General features: G+C 25.5%; 6 protein-coding genes and 2 long non-coding RNA genes across 14 annotated transcripts; 4 read left to right on the forward strand and 4 right to left on the reverse strand.

Moving 5' to 3' along the window:
- Nucleotides 1–608: 608 nt before the first annotated feature.
- On the reverse strand, nt 609–2,140 carry LOC116415625 (uncharacterized). The gene is made up of 3 exons (XR_015294690.1): nt 1,866–2,140; nt 1,721–1,780; nt 609–887 (listed from the first exon to the last, which is right to left on the reverse strand). It is a non-coding gene; the product is annotated as an uncharacterized LOC116415625 (long non-coding RNA).
- Nucleotides 2,141–2,389: 249 nt separating this feature from the next.
- On the reverse strand, nt 2,390–4,184 carry LOC116415629 (uncharacterized). Of its 2 annotated transcripts, none has more exons than XR_015294692.1 (3): nt 3,061–3,278; nt 2,820–2,964; nt 2,390–2,628 (listed from the first exon to the last, which is right to left on the reverse strand). It is a non-coding gene; the product is annotated as an uncharacterized LOC116415629 (long non-coding RNA). The 2 variants fall into 2 exon arrangements; XR_015294693.1 differs by lacking the exon at nt 2,390–2,628 and adding an exon at nt 4,122–4,184 and having other exon boundaries at nt 2,758–2,964.
- Nucleotides 4,185–5,322: 1,138 nt separating this feature from the next.
- Nucleotides 5,323–6,306, forward strand: Ndufb2 (NADH dehydrogenase (ubiquinone) 1 beta subcomplex, 2, 8kDa). The gene is made up of 3 exons (XM_003691179.3): nt 5,323–5,476; nt 5,768–5,888; nt 6,061–6,306. The coding sequence occupies exons 1-3, from the start codon at nt 5,382–5,384 to the stop codon at nt 6,130–6,132; spliced, it is 288 nt and encodes a 95-aa protein (XP_003691227.1). The 5' UTR covers nt 5,323–5,381; the 3' UTR covers nt 6,133–6,306.
- Nucleotides 6,307–6,316: 10 nt separating this feature from the next.
- LOC100864187 (aldehyde dehydrogenase 1A1) lies at nt 6,317–8,839 on the reverse strand. The gene is made up of 10 exons (XM_003691171.4): nt 8,726–8,839; nt 8,485–8,589; nt 8,291–8,392; nt 8,048–8,213; nt 7,671–7,975; nt 7,497–7,599; nt 7,105–7,403; nt 6,811–7,019; nt 6,654–6,728; nt 6,317–6,570 (listed from the first exon to the last, which is right to left on the reverse strand). Exons 1-10 carry the CDS (start codon nt 8,762–8,764, stop codon nt 6,504–6,506), a joined length of 1,470 nt encoding a protein of 489 aa, XP_003691219.2. The 5' UTR covers nt 8,765–8,839; the 3' UTR covers nt 6,317–6,503.
- A 271-nt stretch (nt 8,840–9,110) lies between these two features.
- On the forward strand, nt 9,111–12,091 carry Tektin-A (Tektin A). Its single transcript, XM_003691226.4, has 7 exons — nt 9,111–9,700; nt 9,826–10,091; nt 10,160–10,469; nt 10,557–10,771; nt 10,894–11,116; nt 11,199–11,353; nt 11,444–12,091. The coding sequence occupies exons 1-7, from the start codon at nt 9,635–9,637 to the stop codon at nt 11,640–11,642; spliced, it is 1,434 nt and encodes a 477-aa protein (XP_003691274.4). The 5' UTR covers nt 9,111–9,634; the 3' UTR covers nt 11,643–12,091.
- On the reverse strand, nt 11,672–14,202 carry prtp (thioredoxin domain-containing protein pretaporter). Its single transcript, XM_012495393.3, has 5 exons — nt 13,359–14,202; nt 13,132–13,278; nt 12,896–13,004; nt 12,523–12,813; nt 11,672–12,429 (listed from the first exon to the last, which is right to left on the reverse strand). The coding sequence occupies exons 1-5, from the start codon at nt 13,526–13,528 to the stop codon at nt 11,968–11,970; spliced, it is 1,179 nt and encodes a 392-aa protein (XP_012350847.1). The 5' UTR covers nt 13,529–14,202; the 3' UTR covers nt 11,672–11,967.
- Nucleotides 14,138–18,104, forward strand: LOC100864511 (leucine-rich repeat-containing protein 40). 5 transcript variants are annotated; one of them, XM_031920673.2, is made up of 11 exons: nt 14,211–14,353; nt 14,931–15,020; nt 15,118–15,311; nt 15,390–15,593; nt 15,664–15,787; nt 15,985–16,154; nt 16,381–16,523; nt 16,594–16,794; nt 16,925–17,257; nt 17,445–17,630; nt 17,688–18,104. In XM_031920673.2, the coding sequence occupies exons 3-11, from the start codon at nt 15,234–15,236 to the stop codon at nt 17,791–17,793; spliced, it is 1,545 nt and encodes a 514-aa protein (XP_031776533.1). In that variant the 5' UTR covers nt 14,211–14,353; nt 14,931–15,020; nt 15,118–15,233; the 3' UTR covers nt 17,794–18,104. The 5 variants fall into 5 exon arrangements, with proteins under 5 accessions (XP_003691222.1, XP_031776535.1, XP_086772114.1 ...); XM_003691174.4 differs by lacking the exon at nt 14,931–15,020 and having other exon boundaries at nt 14,138–14,417; XM_031920675.2 differs by lacking the exon at nt 14,931–15,020 and having other exon boundaries at nt 14,153–14,353.
- Nucleotides 18,105–18,789: 685 nt separating this feature from the next.
- On the forward strand, nt 18,790–22,450 carry gammaCOP (coat protein (coatomer) gamma). Of its 2 annotated transcripts, XM_012495382.3 has the most exons (7): nt 18,801–18,941; nt 19,029–19,101; nt 19,215–20,319; nt 20,405–20,984; nt 21,070–21,389; nt 21,457–21,655; nt 21,838–22,450. In XM_012495382.3, the coding sequence occupies exons 1-7, from the start codon at nt 18,906–18,908 to the stop codon at nt 22,222–22,224; spliced, it is 2,700 nt and encodes an 899-aa protein (XP_012350836.1). In that variant the 5' UTR covers nt 18,801–18,905; the 3' UTR covers nt 22,225–22,450. The 2 variants fall into 2 exon arrangements, with proteins under 2 accessions (XP_012350837.1, XP_012350836.1); XM_012495383.3 differs by lacking the exon at nt 19,029–19,101 and having other exon boundaries at nt 18,790–18,941.
- The last annotated feature ends 77 nt before the right edge of the window (nt 22,451–22,527 follow it).

A 22,527-nucleotide genomic window follows, 5' to 3' on the forward strand; every position in this document is an offset into this window, starting at 1 on the left:
AATTGTTTTCAGACAGTTTTCGCGAGTTCGATGGATTTCGACTCTGAAAGAAGGAGAAATTTTACGATTGGTGTTTCGACAAGAACACAACGAACGTTAATTTTATCGGTCCTCGGTTGAACCAACTGACGATTCAGCAGCTGTTACCTCATCGGTAGCGTGCAACCCCGACGCTTTTAGGGGAGACATATTGGCGGACGTTACTGCTCGAGAAGAAGAGTGTTCTGCGATCGTTTCCAAGGGAACGAGGAGGATATTAACGCGTTCAAGGAGACCGTTATAAACTACTCCATCCTATCCTCCCCTCATTTTCATTTCGATCTCTCGGGGAATGGAAATGGCGAGCAAAAGGTGAGCAATCACCAATTCAGATGGCCAACCGAGTTATATTAATAAAAGAACTGAAAATGAATGATAATTGTATAAGAAAAATATGATTATGGCTTTATTTGATTTGGTAGTACCAGTACCAATTTACGAATCTATCTATTAAATCGTAAGTTTCAAATATCGAATTCGAATTTTTGAAACAGAAAATTTCTCAAGTTTCTGCACAGCTGCACACTCTTTTCTCGAATTTTTCAAACTAATGCCGCGTCATATGGGTGCAATAAAGGCATAACTCTCGGCGGTCCATTCATCCGAAATCCTTTCGTCGAACGAATTCCACGTCTTGATACTCTCTACCTACTTCTCTGCGTCTATATCTGAAAAAAAGAAAACTTTTAGCCACGGTTTCGTTTTATTACCTTTTTTAACCTTTTTTTTTTTTTTTTTCCAGCCTTCGTTTTCGCCTACGATTCTCTCCGCTACCAGTTCCCTTCGATTCCGTGGTTCAGTTCAGACGCATGTTGCGCAACATTTTATCCACGCTTGTCCTCGTGTTTCTGTAACAGACGAAACAGTGCGTGATTGAAGTGTCGATTATCAAGTGAAAAAAGATTATTTTCTAATAATATGAATAATATGTGTTTGATTAACGAAACGTGAATAAACTATCGTCTCTTCGTTCCTTCGTTTTTCAATTTTTCCTTTCGAAATTATACGAAATCGAATATCATAGAAATGTTTGAAGGAAAATTTGTGGAACAAAAATTATTTAAAAATTTTTTCCTTCCCGAAGAGGGAGGAATTTCGCCATTTCGGGGTGGAATTATCGAATTTTCACGTGTCTCACGCTGCTGGACCAACATGGCTGCTCGCGTATCCATGGTTACACCCTCTGCCATTCGATATAACCCTTGATGAAACGCTCGCACTGGGAATAGAAGGGGCGGTACGAAAAGAGGGTGAAACTATAGCGGAGGGTGTGCTCGAGATGACGAAGGAAAGCCTTTCATCTTTCAGCGTCGGCCATGAAAAAAAAAAAAAAAGAAAACTTATGTTTGTCGATTTATCGAGAGACGAGGCGAGCTGTGAAAAATAATTAATTTTTAACAAATTGGAATGGACAAAATTGAAGATTTTTTAAGCGATGAAAATTCGAGGATTGTTGATGTCGTTGAATTGACACGATTAGAATTTGATTCTACGTGTAAATTACGATTGTTCTCGAATTTTTGTGAATTAGTTTCTAATTGAGGTTGTAGAAATTGATTCATAAGAAGAAACGTGTAAAATGCGAAGTAGATAAATGCTTGATAAGAGAAGAAAAGAAATGTTATTCGTTTGATGATTGTACTAAGGAGATGTATAGTTTCATATTTTTTTCTCCAATTACTTTTCTTTATTTCTTTTTGCTCGTTTTGTGCTATTGTTCCCCTTTGACATCGTTGAAAAACTAGAAAAGAAAAAAAAAATGACGTAAAAGCTTGATACCATTATCAGTGAATGACTGAAATATTGTTTTCTATACGATGCAATACCTTCTTTTGACAATAAATTACCATAAGAGCCATGAATGTATATAATATGTTGATTAAAGATAAGTTGGGTTAGTGTTTTGGTCGGTGTTGATCTCATAAAAATTATAAACGATTTTAAAATTTGTGCAAAAATTATTTAGCAAAATTCTTGACTTATGTAATGTTCTGCAAAAAGTTTAAAATAAAAATATATGAAATGAGAATTACAATGAAATTATCTTTATACTTCTCAAATTTTTCACATTTTTTTTTTTTTTCAACAATAAAATGTTTCCATGTTCATCCAAAATTCAATTAAATCGCTTTTACCAATTAATATATTAATTCGAAATATAGTTTTAACATACTTGAAATTTTTTTATCAATTATTGTAAAATTCTTGTGCATTTTCAATTCTTTTAATTCGTCATTTTTTCAGAATCTAATTAAAATGAAAAAAAATTTACCATTTCATATAGTGACAAATAGACTAATTACTTTATCTTTTAGATCAATAAATATTATCGTTAGAACTGTAATCTGAATTTATTCATCAAGTTTTTTATTTCTAATTGTCAATTTTTTTAATACATTAACAATTATAATTTTACGATTTCATGATATTATTCGTGAGAGAACATTTCAAGGATTACACACTCTTTTCTTAGTAATTTTTTTAAAGGTTAGAATAATTTTATTTATTTTATGAGAAATAATATTTTTTCGTATCTTTCTTCTGAACATTCTTCAATTTCTCGCAATATTGAAATTGATATAATTTGACCTGCAAAAGATATTAAATTTTTTAATCTTATAGAATCCATTTAAAATCAAACGACGAAAATTTAAAAAAAAAAGGTTATTCCAAGTTCAATAACGTGAAAAAAGGAATCATATAAAAGATTTTAAGCAATTATTGTAAAGAAGAGACTTTAATCTTATAAATATAATCTATAAATAAATATATTATAATACATAATATATTATTCAGTTAAATTAAAATTATTTAGCATCTTTATAGCTTGGAGTTTGAATTTTTCACATTTTTGGTGAAAAAAATATCTTCACTTCTCTATTTTCTACATTACGTAAAAACATCTTTGAGAAAAACGAATCCAATCTGAAAATAAAAATTTACAATTAGTTCAAACTGATTATTATACGATCTTTTTTTTTTTTTTTACAAAGTTACAATGGTAATTAAATATAACCTCACTTATGTTCATGAGACCCTTCGTCGTCTCATTCATGATATTTATTTGAATTTACAAACTCGATTTCTCTTTCCATCGTTTGATCATTTATTGCACTGTTATCCAAACAAATGAAGAAATACGTAATAAAATTCCTTCCACACTCAACAATCTATACTGCAAATGGATCACCAGCGCGAATAGGTATCATTCCGACAGATAAAGGAAGAGACGAGTTCCCCTGTAGGCAGAAATTTGCAATACAATTCAAGTTTATTGGACAATAAAGGAAAAACAGCAAACGGCGCGTTTTTCAAATGATAAAGGCTACCGGGTGACTAGATAAAAATCCTTCAAAGTGGTGTCGTAAAACGTGCTACGAACCCATCAACGAGTCATCAATAAATTGTGCTCTCTTTCTCGAGGAGAAGGCCTGTAAACACCAGTCTATCGTCGCGATGATAAAATTATGAATCGACGATCGGTGTCACGTAATACATGAATGAACAATACGAATTCGTTCTTGATATAAGATTCTTATTGCATAGGAATGAATAGAATAATAGAATAATAGTGAAAATAAAATTATTGTAATTCATAGATATTAATATAATTTAATTCAACTAAATTTAAAATATAATTCAATTGAATTAATAATATTAATTAATTAAATATTTCATGTATAATACTTAAAATTTTAAAATTACTATCTATTATTGTATATCATTATAATTTAAATAATTAAAAAATATTGAATAATTGTTCTTACAAATACGCCACAATTAACATCTATCTCAATATTTAATTTATAGTTATATAAAAGTAAAAATCTTATTAATATCTTCTTAACTTTTTAAAATTATTATCTATTATTACAATACAATTTAAACAATTGAAAATACCGAATAATTGTTCTCACGAATATAATATATTCATCTGCCATAAAAATTATAAATATACTCGATATTTTTTTTTTTACAATAATTTTTTACAGAAAACAAAAATATTAATAAATTATCTGTTACTTATTATTGCAATAAAACTTGTATAATTCGTTATAAATATATACATAGACAATATTTACATAATTATTGAAACGAATCCATGAACTAAGAAGCTGATCGCACTTCTTGTCGAGAGAAGTTAGGTCGATTGGTCGATAGGTAATATAAAAGTTCTTATTAGGGCACACGTCGAGGAGAAGTTACGATACGATGACCAATGACGTGTATTTCTTTAGGGGTTGCTACCGAGAACCAGATGGTTGATCGCAAATCGTAAACTTTCCGATAGACCAATGAGAATCATCCAACTGGGAGGCTACCCCTCGCTGTTTGAAGCTCTCTCGTTTCAGGCTGTAATGGCGAATATCTCACAGTTGATATGTTTGAACGACTTTCATCAGATGTTAAGTTGTCTTAAATTAATCTCGTAAAAAAAAAAAAAAAAAAAAAAAAAAAATAGTCACGAAAGAAGACAGATGAAAGAAAATTCGTTACATATAAATATAAAAAAATGTAACATTTTATTTCTAACGAAATAATTATTATTTTTAACGAAATAAGAATAGAAAATATAAAATACTAATTTATTTGTACGTATTGAAAATCTTGAAGAATAATTTGTATTGTTGAATTACACTATTTTTTATTTATAATATATGTATTTATAAAATATATAATTGAGAATCAAAAAAAAAAGATTAAAAATCTTAAATTTCTTCGATTAAATATAATTTTTTTTTTGTATCTTTATTTAAAGTATGTAGTTCAACTAATTATATAATATAGTTCAATATTTTTTAAAAATATGTAATTTGTATATATAATTTTATAATTAGAATTACAATTGTTTTTTAACTTTCATCCATTTCTTTTATCCAAATAAAAGTTATACATATACATATATTTTTATATTAGAAAAATAAAAGAAATATGTCTATATATCTATAAAATATATATATTAAATTACATCACCATACATTCACCATATTGAAATCAATTAATATATAAACGCGATTAATAATTCAAAATTAATGACTTTAAATAATCTTTAAATAAATAACTTTTAATAATCATTAGAATAAAAGAAAATTATTTTATTTGAATAATTAAATTATTTATTAATTGAAATTTATTATATAGATATATTAATTATATATATTGATTATTGTTAAAATAATAATTATATATGTATTGCTAGTGTTAATAATTTTTATTTATGTACAGCAATAATTCATCAAAGTATATAATATATCGATTGATCGTTAGTTCTCTCCTATCCATGATAGAGGTCGTTTCATTTGTAATAAAAGTTGATTCAAGATATTGTTTTAAATTAAAAAATGTTGTTATCAAGTAGTACGGCAATTTTAAAAAATATACGTTATTTAAATGCAAAGAAACAGAGTACAATAAATTTAAATCAAGTTCGTACATGGTAAATATTTTTATATATTATATAACTTTTTTTTAGAAAGAGGTTAGATTTATACAGTTAAAAAACTTTTTTGTAAAACTGTAGTTAAAAATTATATGTTAAATTTTTGTTCTCGTAAAAATACAAAAATATCCTTACATATATAAAAAATATTGTATAATTCATATGTAATGAATATAATACATTCAATAAAATGTATATTTCATTATGAAAAAAATATCTCCAAAATATGTCAACCTATTCTAATATTTATAAAAAGTAATTATATCAAATTATGAAATATTCTATTAGTTTTTGTTATCGCTCAACACCAAAACCTCAAACATCATGGATAATAATATCTGAACTTTTGGGTGGAATAATGTGGTGGTGGATTTTTTGGAATTTTTGGTATGATTACAAGCATATTATTGTAAGTACCACAACTATTGTTTATATTATATATTGTATATATATATATATATATATATCTTAGAAATTTATTTTAATAGTTTATATTTTTAAGAATATAATTTTGTTATTTCATATTTTATGATATATATTTTACATATAATTTTGTAATTTATATATTTTTATACATTCAGGGTCATTTTCCTGAACTATGTCCAGCAGATTGGACAGATGAAGAATTAGGAGTTCCACCAGATGATGTTTAAATAGATTTTCTTCTGTACAAAGTTTACAATCTGTAAATTTTAATATATATGTTAAAGATTTTACTGTATTTAATAATAAATATAAAACTACAATTAAAACTAATAGATTTATTAGTCAATTAGTAGTTTGTCCATATTATATCTTTTTCCAATAAACATATCTTTTGAATTATACAATGAAACATTTTTCTTTTTTATCCATTATTTTATTATTTTATTAACAATTTAATAAAATATAGTATATATATATATATTTGTACACGAAATTATAAAAATATATAATATAATAATTTTTTTAAAACAAATTTAACTTCATGCAAATATAGATTATAATTATATCTATATATATCTATTATATCTATATATCTTTTTTAATTAGTTGATATTTTAATAGATATTGTTTTAGTTTCAAGATATTCCTTTAATCCTTCTGCACCACTAAAATAGAAAGAGAAATTTGTATTAATTCTTTATAAATTTCTTTATTATATTACATAATAAATAAATAATAATAAACTTACAGTTCACGACCTATTCCTGATTGTTTAAATCCACCAAATGGAGTTTGAGGTGTAATACTATCATAACAATTTATCCTTCAAAATAATTTTTTTTATATAAATTTTCTTAAGTTCTATATATATATAAGAAATATAAAATTTAAATTAAAATATTTACCAAACACTTCCAGCCTCCACTGCTTGTGCGAACGTCAAAGCTTTATCAATATTTTTAGTAAGAACTCCAGCAGCAAGGCCATAATTTGTATTGTTTGCACGTTCAATAACTTCATCCATTGTTTCAAATTTTAAAATAGATTGAACAGGTCCAAATATTTCTTCTTTTGCAATTCTCATAGTATCAGTCACATTTGAAAAAACAGTTGGCTTAAATTAAATTAAATTAAAATAATTATTTGAGAGAAACATTTAATTCATTTAAGTAATATAAAAAATATTGAGAAAATTATACCTTAATGAAATAACCAACATTGCCATGACGTTCTCCTCCAGTTTCCAATACAGCTCCTTCTTCCTTTCCTGATTTAATTAAATCTAAAACTTTATCAAACATTTTTTCATCAATTTGGGGTCCTTGTTGAGTCTCAGAATTAAAAGGATCACCGATTTTTCTTTGTGATGCTAATTGTTTAGCATAACTAACAAACTGATCATAGATTTTAGCATGTACAAAAGTGCGTGAACCAGCACAACAATTCTGTCCATGATTAGCAAATATTGCATTGAAAGCAATTTCAGCTGCTTCTTTAACTAGAAATTATATGTTCTTATTATATATATTATAGTTCCTTTATTACAAATTATATATATATTAATATTTTCATAAATGTTTTATTAACATACTATCAACATCATCAAAAATAACTAAAGGACTTTTGCCACCCAATTCAAGAGAAATGTGTTTAAGATTACTTTTAGCAGAAGCTGCCATTATTAAATGACCAACCTAATAAATAAGATGTTAATATAATTTTATATGAATAAATGTTGAATAAATCAATATCATAAATTATATACTTCTGAAGATCCTGTAAATGCAATCTTATTAATTTCTGGATGTTCAGCAATAGCAGCACCAGCTGTTGGACCATAACCAGTAATAACATTTATTACACCAGGTGGAAAACCAGCTTCTTTAGCAAGTGCTGCAGCATAAAGTGCACTTAAAGGAGTTTGCTCAGCTGGTTTCAAAATAATAGTACATCCAGTAGCTAAAGCTGGACCCCATTTCCATGCTAACATAAGAAAAGGATAATTCCAAGGAATAATTTGACCTACTACACCTACTGGTTCTTTGCGGGTAAGTGAAATAAGTTTTCCATCTAAATAACAAATATTATTTATAAGTATTATATGAAATATTAGCTAATTTTATTAAAAAATATTGAGCATACCTGCTGGAATAGTATCTCCAAAGATTTTATCACACCATGCAGCATAATAACGAATTGTTTGTATACTTATTTCTATATCAAAAAGTGCATCTGAATATGTTTTTCCATTATCTAAAGTTTCAAGAGTTGCAATATATTCCAAATCTCTTGCAATAAGATCTGCAAACTATATATGTACAAATATTATAATAATTAAATAAAAAAATATAAAGATGAATAAATAAAAATTATATATTGATATACCTTATTCATAAGATTTCCACGAATAGATGCATCCATTGTTCGCCATTTTGATTTTCTATTAAATGCTTCTTTTGCAGCTGCAACTGCCTTATCTACATCTGCCTATATAAAGCAAAACAAATATTTCAAATAATAATCTCAATACAAAAAATTCTATAATGTAATATAAAATTTATAAAAATATAATATAATACCTTATCACCTTCAGAAACTTCTACAATAACAGTACCATTAGCTGGATTTATAGTAGAAAACTTTTTACCACTTACTGAATCCACAAATTTATTATTAATAAATAACTGAAAATATATAATATTGCAAAATAATATAATATAAATAGCTATATGTATAAATTATGTTATATATTATAATTTTTTAAACTTTTATTTTAGCCAAAGTTCATTTCAATATATTATATACATATAAAGAATTTACCTGAGTATATTTAATATCAATTTTGCGATTCATCTTCATTAATGTAATAGCTTTGTTAAATGAATAAACATATATGTATAACTATGTATCTAAAACTCTTGTATCTCTATATATCTGATAAGATAATACAAAATTTTATTACTTTGTTTATTACATTATTTACTATTTATTTTTTCAATTTTTCAATAATTTTCTAATGAAGAATTATATATCATATATTTTTATATAAATTAATTAAATTAAATATTTAAAAATAGGCATAAAAAATAAAAATAATTTTATTTTGTAACAAAAATTTATACTTATATTTATAATCCAAATCTTTATTTATTCTCCTTGTACTACACTTTTGAAGAATTAATAAAAAAGTTTAACGAATGAGGTTACACTAGGTATTTGAGATGCGATTTGAGAACAATACAATCATATTTTGATTTATCCCATATAGATATATTCAACTGTGAAAAATATTTTTAATATTTTTTCTTAATAATACAAAATTGAATAATTATTTAAATTAATAAACTTAAACTTCAAAGTATTTTTTAATAGAAATATTTATAAAAATCAATATCTATAATATAAATATAAAAAATATGTGCATTATAATTATATATATGTGTCTTCAATTATTTTTCAATTATATTGAAACCTTATATCATTTTTATTAAATCATTGGCGGTAGATATACAATTATTAAGAAAAAATATTTCGTTGTGGTGAATTATTAAATCAATAAATTTTGTTGATTCTCCTTGATTCTCGAAGCAAACAGCAATGTACTATGTTACAAAAAACCGTTCGTAATAAGAATCGAAATTTATTTTCATTCAATTTGAAAAATAAGAAGTATTATAGTTAGTATAATAAAATAAAAATTTTACTAAATTTAGTTTTCCGTGATAATATATGGAAAAAACATTTAATATGAATAATATGAATTATCATCAAAATGCTAATGGAGATAAGGAAATGGTAAATTTAAAATAACAATTTTTTTAACTTTTAACCATAACTTTGTACCATAAATATCTATAAATTTAGTTTCAAAAATTTATATTGAATTATTTTTCATAAATTTTTCTAATAAATTTACACAGCCTTGTCCACAATTGGATTATACCAAAGTTGACGAACCACTTTATTTTCCACAACCCGGAAATGAGCTTCCGGTACAACCTGAAGAACAAATGGAACCGATCGGTCCATGGGCAACAGGTCGTGTAACATACACTTCTCAAGATGGTTTAACAGGAATCAGACCAGTCGCTGATCGATATTCTATAACCATTTCTGGAGAAGCTCAGTGGAGAAGTAATAACTTGAAATTTTTTAAACAATCGAATGAAAAGATTAATGAAGCTCTGTATGTAAATAAATTTCTATAATTTTCCAAGTTAAATATATAATAATAATTAAATCATTGTAATGTAGCCGTGCTATAAGCAACGCAAAAAGATGTGTCGAGCGATCTTACAAAGAAGCAGATAAAGTACAATTGGAATCAATAGAATATTTAAAAAATCGTGCAAATGAAGTACATCGTTGGAAAACCGAACTGGAACATTTAATACTTGAGATTACAAAAGAAATAGAATTATTACAATCTGAATATCGACATGTAAAACATTCTTTGTCACTCCTCACGGTTCCAGAATCTATAGCTGGTGAATTTTTAGAATTGCGATCTAGACGATTAGATTCTGATCTTATTCGAGATGACGTTGAAACGGAGCTTACAAAAGTTAATATCGCTTTGTTATTATTAATTAATATCATTGATTAATATCATTCATTATTATTATTATTATTAATTAATTATTAATTATAGGAAGTAGCGCTTTGCTCAGAGATACATGATTTGCTTGTTAGAACTCGAGAACACATAGAAATGCAACTAACCGAATTAAAGACTGCAAAAGCAAGGATGGAAATGGATTGGACTGATAAAATTGACAGTTATACCATTGATGCTGAAAACATAAAATTGACAAATGATTCTCATATCATAATGTGGAAGCTTGGAGCTACAAGAATTCCAGCAGAGTATATAATAAAAATTAATTTTTGAAATGATTTATACGATATATATAATATATACTAATAATAAATTTAAATTATATATTTTACAATTTGTATAAATTAATCGATTAATTGTCTTTCATTAGACAATCATCGCCTGCGGGTTATGAACATTATACGCGAGAAACCTTGTCCGAAGCAGAAGCGACCAGGCAAAGATCTGTGAATTTAAGATCCACTTTAGATTCCATATATAAAAATGCTATTAAAGATCTTCGAAATCAAGCTACTCGCGTAGATTTAGTTTTAAGTAAAAAGATTAAACTTACGGAGGATGTCCGTTTACAATTAGAGAAAGAATTACTTCGTGTAAGTTTAATTTTCTTAATATTCATAACTTATGAGGTGGAATTATAATATTATAAAAATAAAAATATAAAAATTTTTCAAGTGTTTACACGAAACTGCAAACACTGAGGTAGAGATAGAGGAGCTTCGTCGTTCAACAAGAGGAATGGATTGTGTAATGAAAGTAGCACAAACACGATTAGCGAATAGATTGCAACGACGCAATGTAGAAAGTTGTCGTGACACTCCTCAATTTGCGTAAGTATTTTATTAATACGCTATTATCATATGTGATTACGCTGATATGATTTTATATAAAACATATTTATTTTAATATATTTCATTCAGTCTGTTAGAAGAAGTGAAATTGCTTAATGAACGTACATCGGCTATGCTGGCAGAATTAAAAGCAGCCGAAGACACTTTGGCAGGTTTAACGAAAGCAAGAAGCGATCTTGAACGAGAAATAATCGTAAAACGCAAAACATTATACTTAGATAAAGAACGCGGACAATGGTTACGCTCATTTTATCCTACGACTATTTAATATATACAATATAATAATGTACAAAATTATTGTATTCAAAATTTTTTAATGATTAATGCTTGATTGAAGCACATCAAATACGAATTTTATACATATATTTTGGAAGTACACGATTCGTACAAGTTTACGCAAAAATATTTTTTATATAAAATATAAAAACAAAAAATATGATTTGGATATTTGAGGATTTTTATGCAATATTTCTTAGATTTATATATAATTAAATTAAATATTACATACTATTATATCCAAAACTTAATTATATTCAGCTTAAATTATTGATATTGCTTTAAAATTAGATAAATTATAAGAAAAATAAGTATAATTATAATTCATCATGTGGCTGTACATAAGTCATTATAAATTCGTAAAGATCATCCAAATTTCGAGCACCATTGTATTCAGAAACTTTAAGTCCGTCACGATATAAATATAATGTTGGAAAACCATCTACTTCTTGTTCATTACACAATTCTTTACTTATATCAAGAGTACAATCTACTTTGACTATTTTCACATTTTCATTTGTCAAAAATTTTTTCCCCAGATCTTTCCAAATAGGTGCTAAACGTTTACAATGCCCACACCAAGGTGCAAAAAATTTGACAAACGAAATACCGTTTTCAATACCATGTTTAAAACTTTCACCAGTTAAACTAAGTACAGCATGAGTTGTACTATCTGAATTATCAGTCTTAGTATCCACTTGATCATTTCCTTTTTCAAGCATTTTTGATACATAAACTTTTAACTCTTCATGAGTACGTTGTCCAGTATATTTATCTACCTGTATACCAAATATTATTGAAATTAATTAATTAAATCTTTGAAAAGAAAAATTTTAGAATAAAAAAATAAAAATAATATTTAAATCTTATACCTTCTTTCCATCTTCAATCCAAAGCAATGTTGGATATCCTTTTATATCAAATTGTCCACAAACACTACGATGCTGAGTACAATCCACTTTAGAAATGCTAACATATTTATCATTACGTAAACTATTAGCTAATTCTTCCCAAGTAGGAGCTAATTTTTGGCAGTGGCCACACCAAGGTGCATAAAATTTTATAAAATGATAACCATTAGATACATGTTTATCAAAACTATCTTCTGTTAATTCTAATAAACCATTTACTGCTTCAGGAGGTGATGGTATAATATTTTCACTCTAATTTAGAAAATTTAGAAAAGCATTTTAATTAATTAAATGTTAAGTTCTATAAGATAATAAAAATGTTTTTGATAATTACCCCAAAAGTAATACCTAAATGATCAGTAAGAAAAGATATTAAAGATATTAAATCTCTTGTACCTTTGAACTTAATACCTTTAGCTTCTCCAGCTTTAAAGAATTTCAATCTAAAATTAAAAATTAAAAATTAAAAATGCTAAAGTTCATTTTATATTTTTATAAATAAATAATTATACTGTTGTTATACAGTTGATATTATAAATATTTTATTTCATAAATTTATATCATACACACGTAGGATAACCAGTAACATCATGTTCTGCACATAAACTACTATCTGTAGTACAATCTATTTTAGCAATTTTTACATTACTATCTTCATTATATGACATTTTAGCTAATTGTTCCCAAATAGGTTCCAATCTTTGACAATGACCACACCTAACAAAATAAATTTATTAATATAATAAATTTATAAATATGTATGAATATCTTTTAAAAAAATAAGAAAAAAAACATACCAAGGTGCATAAAACATGACAAGATGATTTTTCTTTTGAATTTCTGTTGAAAAATTATCTTTAGTATACTGTACACTATATAAATGATCTTCTTCACTATTAACTTGACTCAGCATAAATATAAGCAAAAAGATATGTTTCTTTAACATGACAAAGTTTAATGAAATCATATTTATATTAACAAATAATTAATATTTTATTTATATTTAAAATAAATTTTTAATATTTAAAAATTATATACTAATGATAACAATAATTTAAAAATTTTTAATATCGCATTGCGTATATTACTTAAGGTTACGGTTTTAAAAGTTTTTGTTTTAAATAATTAAAACTTTTGTACTGTTTAGATTATAATAAAAATTTTCTTTTTGTTATTAAAAAACTACTATTTCGACTTTGCACTCGTTCCCACACTCCCACATAAATGGATCGAAACTGCCGATTCCGCCCCCATGCTATCATATGATATCATTTAAATAAAGACAACATTTTATGATAAAGTTCCTATAAATATTTTTTACACAATTATTAAACTTTTCAATTTCATTTTATTCAATCATTCATTAATAACAATTATTTATAATCATGATTATTTGTTTTTGTTATAATATTCGAATATGTAATCAAAACTTTACTGCATCAATTAATCAAAACACATGTATTTATTTTTGTTTTCATTATTACTTCAAATAAAATAAATATAATATTTATGATAAATTCAAAATTGATCAATTCAATCAACTATTTTGCTTAATTTGACTATTTTTTAGATATATATATAAATAATTACCGTATATTGAATATATCTTTATAGTCCTATGTCATATTCAAAGTGGGGGAACATTTATCATTAAATCATCCCGTATCGAGGATATTAATTTATAAACAATGCGCAAAATAAGTACAATATGAGTGACATGAAGAAAAAAGTTTATCATTCTGCAGTGTTTAAAAAACGAACAAAAAATGACGATAATGCTGAATTATCAGAGGTTATTATTATATCCGCTAGAAAAAATGGAAATTTAAATCTCTCTTCGAGAGGATTATTCACGGGTATTCGCATTATATAAAAATGAAATGAATATTATTTAAATTTCATTTTCAAATGCTTATTATCACAATGCTATAGAACAAATAAACTAATATGCATGATTGTTCATATTCATATTATAATTTTTATAATTTATCATTATTTTTTTTTATTTAAAATAATTTATAAGTATATCAATTATACTTTTATTAAATATATAAAATATTATTTTATTAATAATTTATATATTTTATTCGTATATTATCCATATATATACATATATCATAAAAATTAATTACATTGATGATAAATGTATACACATCAGCTTTATGCTTTTTAGTTGCATTATATTTTTTAATTTCATTATTCTCGGAAATTATTTATTTTTGAAATGTTTTTTTATTTTTGCACTTTATCAAGTAAAGCATGTAATCTAAATTATAATAAAATAAATATAGTATATATCAAATTTTATTTAATTCAATATGTAACTCAGTTTTAGTTATGAACTCTGTGTTTTTCATTTTGATTCATAGATAGCTTTGCATGTTAGATATTGTGAATAATGCAATAAAGCAAACAATGTTTAAGATTATCTTACAAGATTATCACACATATGCATTAAGGTAAGTCATTCTTGTAAACATATTATATTTTATATGTTATATTATATATAGAATAATGTAATATATAACATATTATGATCAATGAAACTTATTATAGTACCTAATAGAGTATGGACTATAAATGATTTAACTGAAGAAGAAATAAGAAATTTACATGTTGAACTTGATTATGTTCATGAAAATGAACGATGGTGGGAACAAGAACCTCTCAAAATGTTGGACTTAAGTTGCAACAGTTTAAAGGCAATTGATTCAAAAGTAGAATGTTTGACAGAATTAACTACATTATATGTAAATATAGTTTTAATTTTATTCATGAAAAAAATTACATATGAAAAATTATGTAATAAATTTTTATAATTTTTATAGTTACACAATAATTTATTGGAAGATTTGCCAGTTGAAATAGGAAATTTAAAAAAGTTAGAAATACTAAATTTATCAAATAATAAATTAGAAAAATTACCATATGAATTTTATAAATTAACTGAATTGCATCAATTAAGTTTAAAAAATAATAATATAAAACAGCTTGATCCAGCATTTGGTGACTTCATAATGTTGACTTATCTGGTAATCATTTTTATATTTTTAAGATAATTTTATATATTTAATTTAATCTTGAAATATTGCTTATATTTAGGACTTATCATACAATAATTTGATTGAATTACCAATTGGAATGGGATATTTAGTTCGACTTGTTTCTTTGGATTTAAATCATAATATGTTAAAAGAGTTGCCACCTGATTTAACAAATATGAGAGGTATGATTTACAGTAATTTATAAACATATTTTTTCTTTGTTTTATTTAATTTGTTTTTTTTTTATTATATTTTTAACATATAATATCAGCTTCAACAAATAAACAGTTTCACACTGTTTCTTCCTCTATGACATAAAAATGTAATAAATAATAAAATATAATATGTAATAAAATCTACACATATTTTTTGGAAATAGCATTACAAAAATTAAATGCAAGTTATAATGACTTGGAAATGTTACCACCTCTGGGTGAATTAAGGAAGGTAGAAACAGTGATGTTGCAAACAAACAAATTAACAACATTTCCTGATATGTCTGGTTGTATACAGTTAAGAATACTACATTTGGCTGATAATAACATTACTGTACGTACTGATATGCTAATTTAAGCATATATAGAGAAATAAATAATTTATATGTTTGAATTATATGCATAAAAAAATATTTTGTGCATTTAATATAACTATAAAAATATATATTCTATAATCTTTGATAAAAAAATATTTATTTATATACTATAGTAATTTATATTAATAATAATATTTTACATATAATAAAAATATATATAATAAAATTTTATATAATTTATAGGAAATTGATATGTCTTGTTTAGAAGGTGTAGGGCAATTAAAAACATTGACATTAGGAAATAATCAAATTGAATCTATACCAGAGGAAATAATAAAATTGGTGTATTTAGAAATTTTTGATTTATCACACAACAAAATAACTCTGTATGTTATTTTCTATATTATTATTTTGTTGTAATAAAATATTTTCAAAATAATATTCTTTGTTTTATAGAATTCCAGAACATATTGGCTTAATGCCTAATATAAAACAATTTATAATTGATGGAAATGATGTAAAAAATATTAGAATGGATATAATACGATGTGGTACATCTCGAATTTTAAAACATATACAACAAGGTCTTAAAAGTACAAACTTAGATTCCAAAAGACATGTAACATTAAATGCTAGTACAAATATTTATCCAGATAGGTATATAAATTATTCAGATAAATATATAAAAAATAATTATTTAAAATTAATTTGAATATGCAATACTCATTACAATAATAAATTATAAACTATATAGTTTATAATTATTTTTAAATAATGTAATTTTTAGATATACAATGCATAGTACAAAATTGTTGAGTTTGGCTGGACAAAATCTTACTGAAATACCACAAGAAGTTTTGGAAAATGCATGTAAAGCTGATGTAGGTACTGTGGATTTAAGTAGAAATAAGTTCTCTACCTTACCTGATGAATTACATATAATTACAAAAGTTGCTGATTTAAAATTGACATCTAATCAACTAACACATATACCAGAATGGATTTGTGAAAAGTATAAATATCTACAAATTTTAGATTTAAGCAAAAATTGTTTAGAATCACTTCCTTTCAACATTGGCTTGCTTAAATACTTACAAGAACTTAATATTTCATTTAACAGGTATACTTATAATTGTATATAATATTTTATAATAACATATTTTATTTAATTTATTATTTAACATATAATAACATATATATACATTAATAATGTATATATAATATATATAATAATATCATTGTATTAATGAATAATATTATATAGTAAACATAAAATTTTATTAAAAACTTATCGATATGTTACACAGGTATAAAGAAATACCAGAATCAATTTACGATGTGGATTCTTTAGAAATATTAATAGCAAATGATAATTTAATCACTAATATTGATATATTATCTCTACAAAAATTACAAAAACTTGTAATATTAAATCTTGCTAATAATAATATTGGATACATACCACCAGAACTTGGTAATTTAAAAAATCTAAGGTAAGTTAAAAAATAAATAAATTATATTTAATATTTTATATTATTAAATTTTTATAGGAATCTATCTTTATCTGGAAATTGTTTTAAACAACCTAGACAAGCAATTCTAATGAAATCTACAGAAGAAATTCTTGCATATCTTAGAAACAGAATACCTCAGTAAAATTATTAAATTATTAAAGAAATTTATAATTAAGAAAATGTACAATTGAGACAATTGAATACGTGTCAAATAAAATATATGCCAATTATGGTAATGTTATTGCTACAGTAATGTCTAGAAATAAATTATATATATAAAATAAATTAATTATTTTATAATTAAATAAATTTTATAATTAAAGAATACAAAATCAAAAATGTATTTATTAGAAATAATAAGTTACTTTTAAAATTAATAAATTTAAACAAATTTTGTAAATTATTATATCGAATTAATAAATTATTATTAATAAAAATGATAATAAATTAAAATTAAATTTTAACATAAAATTACATACAAGAAAAAAAACAATTTGTTATAGAATATATCATAAGAATATCTTATATCTTTATAAGAAATACTAAAATCTATAATATTTAGATTTTATATTAAAGATTAACACATTTTAATTTTCAAAAATCAAAATATGCTTAATTGATATCTTATCTGTCATTATATGCCAAAAACAGATAAAAATTATGAAATCCGCACCATCTCTTGAGTATCAAAGATATCTTTTCAAAAGCAGTATAAAATAAAATAAGAATGAAGGTCATCTATTGAGTACTTTTGAAAACATATTTTCAAAAGTTAATAATTGATAAACATAATTCAGCAAGAAAAATGATAGATGTACCAATAATAGATTATTTTAAAATATAAAATATTTAAATGTTATAATTTTTAATATTTTATTAATATTTAATTAATTTTATTATTTATTGATATATAATATGTTTTATAATACTATAATTTATGAAATACATTTTAAAAATAATTTATTAAAATTTATTATTCTATAAATACTTTATATATATCGCAAAGAATATTACAATTATTAATCCAATTTATAAATTTTTATTTTATTTAATTAATTTTTTTTTAAATTTTCGATTTAATTTTATTGGCAGTAGATAATACTTACTTCGAAATTACAATGCTACGTCAAAAGTTTAGTTTCGTTTTCTTTCCGCTACAAAATGGCGGAAGATATATCAATGGTTCCTATGTGAAGGAGTTGAGGTGACGTGTCTTCCATTTTCCAGTTTCCCGGCAGTGGTTTTACAAGATGAATGCTTTTAAACGCGATAAGAAAGAGGAAGAAGATGGTAATCATAAATAATCATCGTTCCATTATCCACATTATCTTAAGTTTCTAAACAAAATTAAACAAATCAGACCTATTCTTGTGACAGTTCCTTGTAAACAGATTTAAACGACTGCTCGTCGTGGAAGATAATTTTTCTCCAATGAATTCTTTTATTTCACGTAACTTGATTTTTATTCTTTTCAATTATAAATTTATACGCACTTTTCAAACAAGTAATATGCAAACAATGACTTTCATTCGACACTTGCTTAGCTAATTTTTATGTTAATAGGTGGGGGAAACCCTTTCCAAAATCTAGAGAAAACGACGGTTCTCCAAGAAGCTCGTACTTTCAACGATACTCCAGTTAATCCAAGAAAATGTGCTCACATTCTTACGAAAATTTTGTATCTATTAAATCAAGGAGAACAATTGGGTACAATGGAAGCAACAGAAGCATTTTTTGCTATGACCAAGTTATTCCAGTCCAGAGATGTTGTCCTAAGAAGGTTGGTCTATCTAGGCATCAAAGAATTGAGTTCTTTGGCAGAAGATGTGATTATAGTTACTTCAAGTTTGACAAAGGATATGACTGGAAAAGAAGATTTATATCGAGCTGCAGCAATAAGAGCATTATGTACCATTACAGATGGTGGGATGTTAGCAGCTATTGAACGTTATATGAAACAAGCTATTGTAGATCGTTCTGCTGCTGTATCCAGTGCAGCTTTAGTTTCTACTTTACACTTGACCAATGTATCTGGAGATGTTGCACGTAGATGGGCAAATGAAGCTCAAGAGGCATTAAATTCTAATAATGTGATGGTTCAATATCATGCTCTTGGTGTCTTGTATCAAGCACGTAAAGCAGATAAACATGCTGTAATTAAGTTAGTTGCTAAGCTTATGAGAACAAGTCCAAAAAGTCCTTATGCAGCATGTATGTTAATTAGAATGGCATGTAAATTATTAGATGAGGTTGATAAAGGAGAAGAACTGTTAGGATTTATTGAATCTTGTTTACGTCATAAATCAGAGATGGTGGTATATGAAGCAGCACATGCCTTGATCAATCTTGGGAGAAGTTGCACAAAAGAAATAACTCCTGCTATTAGTGTTCTTCAATTATTTTGTGGATCTCAAAAGCCAGCCCTGAGATTTGCTGCTGTTAGAACTTTAAATAAAGTTGCTATGTCTCATCCAACAGCAGTTACTGCATGCAATTTAGATTTAGAAAATTTAATTACTGATTCAAACAGATCTATTGCTACATTAGCAATTACTACCCTATTAAAAACTGGAGCAGAAAGTTCAGTAGATAGATTAATGAAGCAAATCGCTACTTTTGTATCGGAAATTTCGGATGAGTTTAAAGTCGTAGTTGTACAAGCTATAAGGTAATAATGTAATTTTTTTATCAATTTTATATATATGAAAAAAAAAAGAAAAAAATTTTTATACAATTTTTTATCCAACTATTAGGGCTCTCTGTCAAAAATTCCCTCGAAAACATGCAGTTTTAATGAATTTTCTTTCTGCTATGCTAAGAGATGAAGGAGGACTTGAATATAAGGCAGCAATTGCAGATACAATAATAGCTGTCATGGAAGTAAATGCTGAAGCAAAGGAAGCTGGTCTAGCTCATCTTTGTGAATTTATCGAAGATTGCGAGCATAATTCACTCGCTGTTCGCATTCTTCATTTACTTGGTCAGGAAGGACCAACTTCAAAACAACCATCTCGATATATACGTTTTATTTACAATCGTGTAATTTTGGAAAGTGCCAGTGTTCGTGCTGCAGCGGTTACTGCATTAGCACGTTTTGCCGCAGCATGTTCACCATTATTGCCAAATGTGTTGGTTCTCTTATCGCGGTGTCAATTGGATTCAGATGATGAAGTCCGTGATCGTGCGGCTTATTATTGTGCTATTTTGCAGCAACAAAATGATCAAACTGTTTTACCCTTAGTACAGCCTCCCCTTTTATCTGTACCTAGTTTAGAAAGAGCTTTACGAAATTATATGCAGACATCAATGGATGAACCATTTGATATCTCACAAGTAATTAATCAAAATTTTAAAAATTTAAAAAAAATACAAATTTTTAATCTAATTATTCAAATTTATTACAAATCAATTTTTATAGATTCCACCAGCACAAACGATTGAAGAACCAACACAAATAGAAGTACATACTGCTGTGAAACAACAACAATCTCGATTAACACGAGAAGAAAGCTTCATGGAAAAATTATCACAAATACCACATTTGTCAATGATTATTCGCGATTCTTCTCTACTTAAGTCATCACCTGTATTTGAATTGACAGAATCAGAAACAGAATATAATGTTAAATGCATTAAACATACATTCACTGATCTTCTCGTTTTGCAATTCGATTGTATAAATACTCTTTCTGATCAATTACTCGAAGATGTGAGAGTCGCTGTGGAATCACCTGAAGGGTAATAATTCGCATATATTTTTATATTATATGATATTTTTCGAAGCATAATATTTTTATATTTTTAGCTATGTAATTGTGTGTGAAGTCCCGTGTCCACGTTTACCATACAATGAACTTGGCACAACATATACAGTATTAAGATACCCGGAAGATATTCATGCTAGTGTTGCTACTATTCCTACAACTTTGCGATTTATGGCTCGTGATTGTGATCCTGCGACAGGGGTTCCAGATGCTGATCAAGGATATAATGATGAATATATGGTATTTTTGTTATTATATAATATATTTAAAACTTTCTTTCTAAATTTAATTTTATTGTTATCAAGCAAAATTAAGAACATAATAATTTTATAGTAATTATTTATTTGTTTTATATGTTAAATATTTGCTTGTTTAAGAAAAAAAATATTTAATAATTTAAAAAAAAAATGTATCATTTTTAGTTGGAAGATTTAGAAATAACTTTGGCTGATCAAGTTCGAGGAATTGGAAATAGAGTATTAGATTTTGGTGCTGCATGGGATGCAGCTGCTGCGAAAGGATTCGCGAAACTAGAAGAAACTTTTGCTTTGGGTCCATCAGTAACCAGTTTAGAAGGAGCAATCCAAAGTCTTACAGGATTTTTAGGCTTGGATGCTGTAGATCGAACCAACCGAGTACAATCTGGTGCTGCTGCACATAATTTATTACTAAGTGGTATTTTTAGAGGCGGAAAAGAAGTTCTTGCACGAGCAAGATTAGCATTATCGGATAATCAAGTTACGATGCAGCTTTCTGTTCTATGTCAAGATCCAGACGTTGCCGATTTAATTATTTCTTCTGTAGGATAAATTATTATCATTATCATTAGATTATATATATATATATATATACATATATATATATATACACCTATCGATCATACATGTCAAAAATTAAATTCCTATATTAAGAATTTTTATTTTTAATCATAAGTTAATGTTATAAGAAAAGTTATAAAAAAAAACTTTTGTTAAATCACTATTTCTATGTAATACTTTGTACATACAATTATAAAACTATTCTCTCTCGATAATATTTTTAAAGTTTTATTTGATGTTAATATATATTTTCTTTCCTACATTAAATTTAAATCAGTATCTATATAATATTAT

This window comes from Apis florea, unplaced genomic scaffold, assembly GCF_048593485.1.
Source record: "Apis florea isolate Af1SG1 unplaced genomic scaffold, ASM4859348v1 contig_37_pilon, whole genome shotgun sequence".
In the NCBI taxonomy this organism is placed as follows: domain Eukaryota; kingdom Metazoa; phylum Arthropoda; class Insecta; order Hymenoptera; family Apidae; genus Apis; species Apis florea.

Coding starts and splice junctions, on each gene's coding strand:
- gammaCOP (XM_012495382.3), top strand. CDS start 18,906: ATGCTTTTAAACGCGATAAGAAAGAGGAAGAAGATG. Junction 20,320..20,404: donor GTAGTTGTACAAGCTATAAG/GTAATAATGTAA, acceptor TCCAACTATTAG/GGCTCTCTGTCAAAAATTCC. Junction 20,985..21,069: donor AACCATTTGATATCTCACAA/GTAATTAATCAA, acceptor CAATTTTTATAG/ATTCCACCAGCACAAACGAT.
- LOC100864187 (XM_003691171.4), bottom strand. CDS start 8,764: ATGAAGATGAATCGCAAAATTGATATTAAATATACTCAG. Junction 8,590..8,725: donor TTGATATTAAATATACTCAG/GTAAATTCTTTA, acceptor ATATATTTTCAG/TTATTTATTAATAATAAATT. Junction 6,571..6,653: donor TCAGGAATAGGTCGTGAACT/GTAAGTTTATTA, acceptor TTTCTATTTTAG/TGGTGCAGAAGGATTAAAGG.
- Ndufb2 (XM_003691179.3), top strand. CDS start 5,382: ATGTTGTTATCAAGTAGTACGGCAATTTTAAAAAATATACGTTATTTA. Junction 5,477..5,767: donor TTAAATCAAGTTCGTACATG/GTAAATATTTTT, acceptor ATATTCTATTAG/TTTTTGTTATCGCTCAACAC. Junction 5,889..6,060: donor ATGATTACAAGCATATTATT/GTAAGTACCACA, acceptor TTATACATTCAG/GGTCATTTTCCTGAACTATG.
- LOC100864511 (XM_003691174.4), top strand. CDS start 14,270: ATGAGTGACATGAAGAAAAAAGTTTATCATTCTGCAGTGTTTAAAAAA. Junction 16,524..16,593: donor TCACACAACAAAATAACTCT/GTATGTTATTTT, acceptor TTTGTTTTATAG/AATTCCAGAACATATTGGCT. Junction 17,258..17,444: donor CTTAATATTTCATTTAACAG/GTATACTTATAA, acceptor TATGTTACACAG/GTATAAAGAAATACCAGAAT.
- Tektin-A (XM_003691226.4), top strand. CDS start 9,635: ATGGAAAAAACATTTAATATGAATAATATGAATTATCATCAAAATGCT. Junction 10,470..10,556: donor TTGAAACGGAGCTTACAAAA/GTTAATATCGCT, acceptor TATTAATTATAG/GAAGTAGCGCTTTGCTCAGA. Junction 11,117..11,198: donor TAGAGAAAGAATTACTTCGT/GTAAGTTTAATT, acceptor AAATTTTTCAAG/TGTTTACACGAAACTGCAAA.
- prtp (XM_012495393.3), bottom strand. CDS start 13,528: ATGATTTCATTAAACTTTGTCATGTTAAAGAAACATATCTTTTTGCTT. Junction 13,279..13,358: donor GTCATGTTTTATGCACCTTG/GTATGTTTTTTT, acceptor TTATTTTGTTAG/GTGTGGTCATTGTCAAAGAT. Junction 12,430..12,522: donor GGATTGAAGATGGAAAGAAG/GTATAAGATTTA, acceptor TTTGGTATACAG/GTAGATAAATATACTGGACA.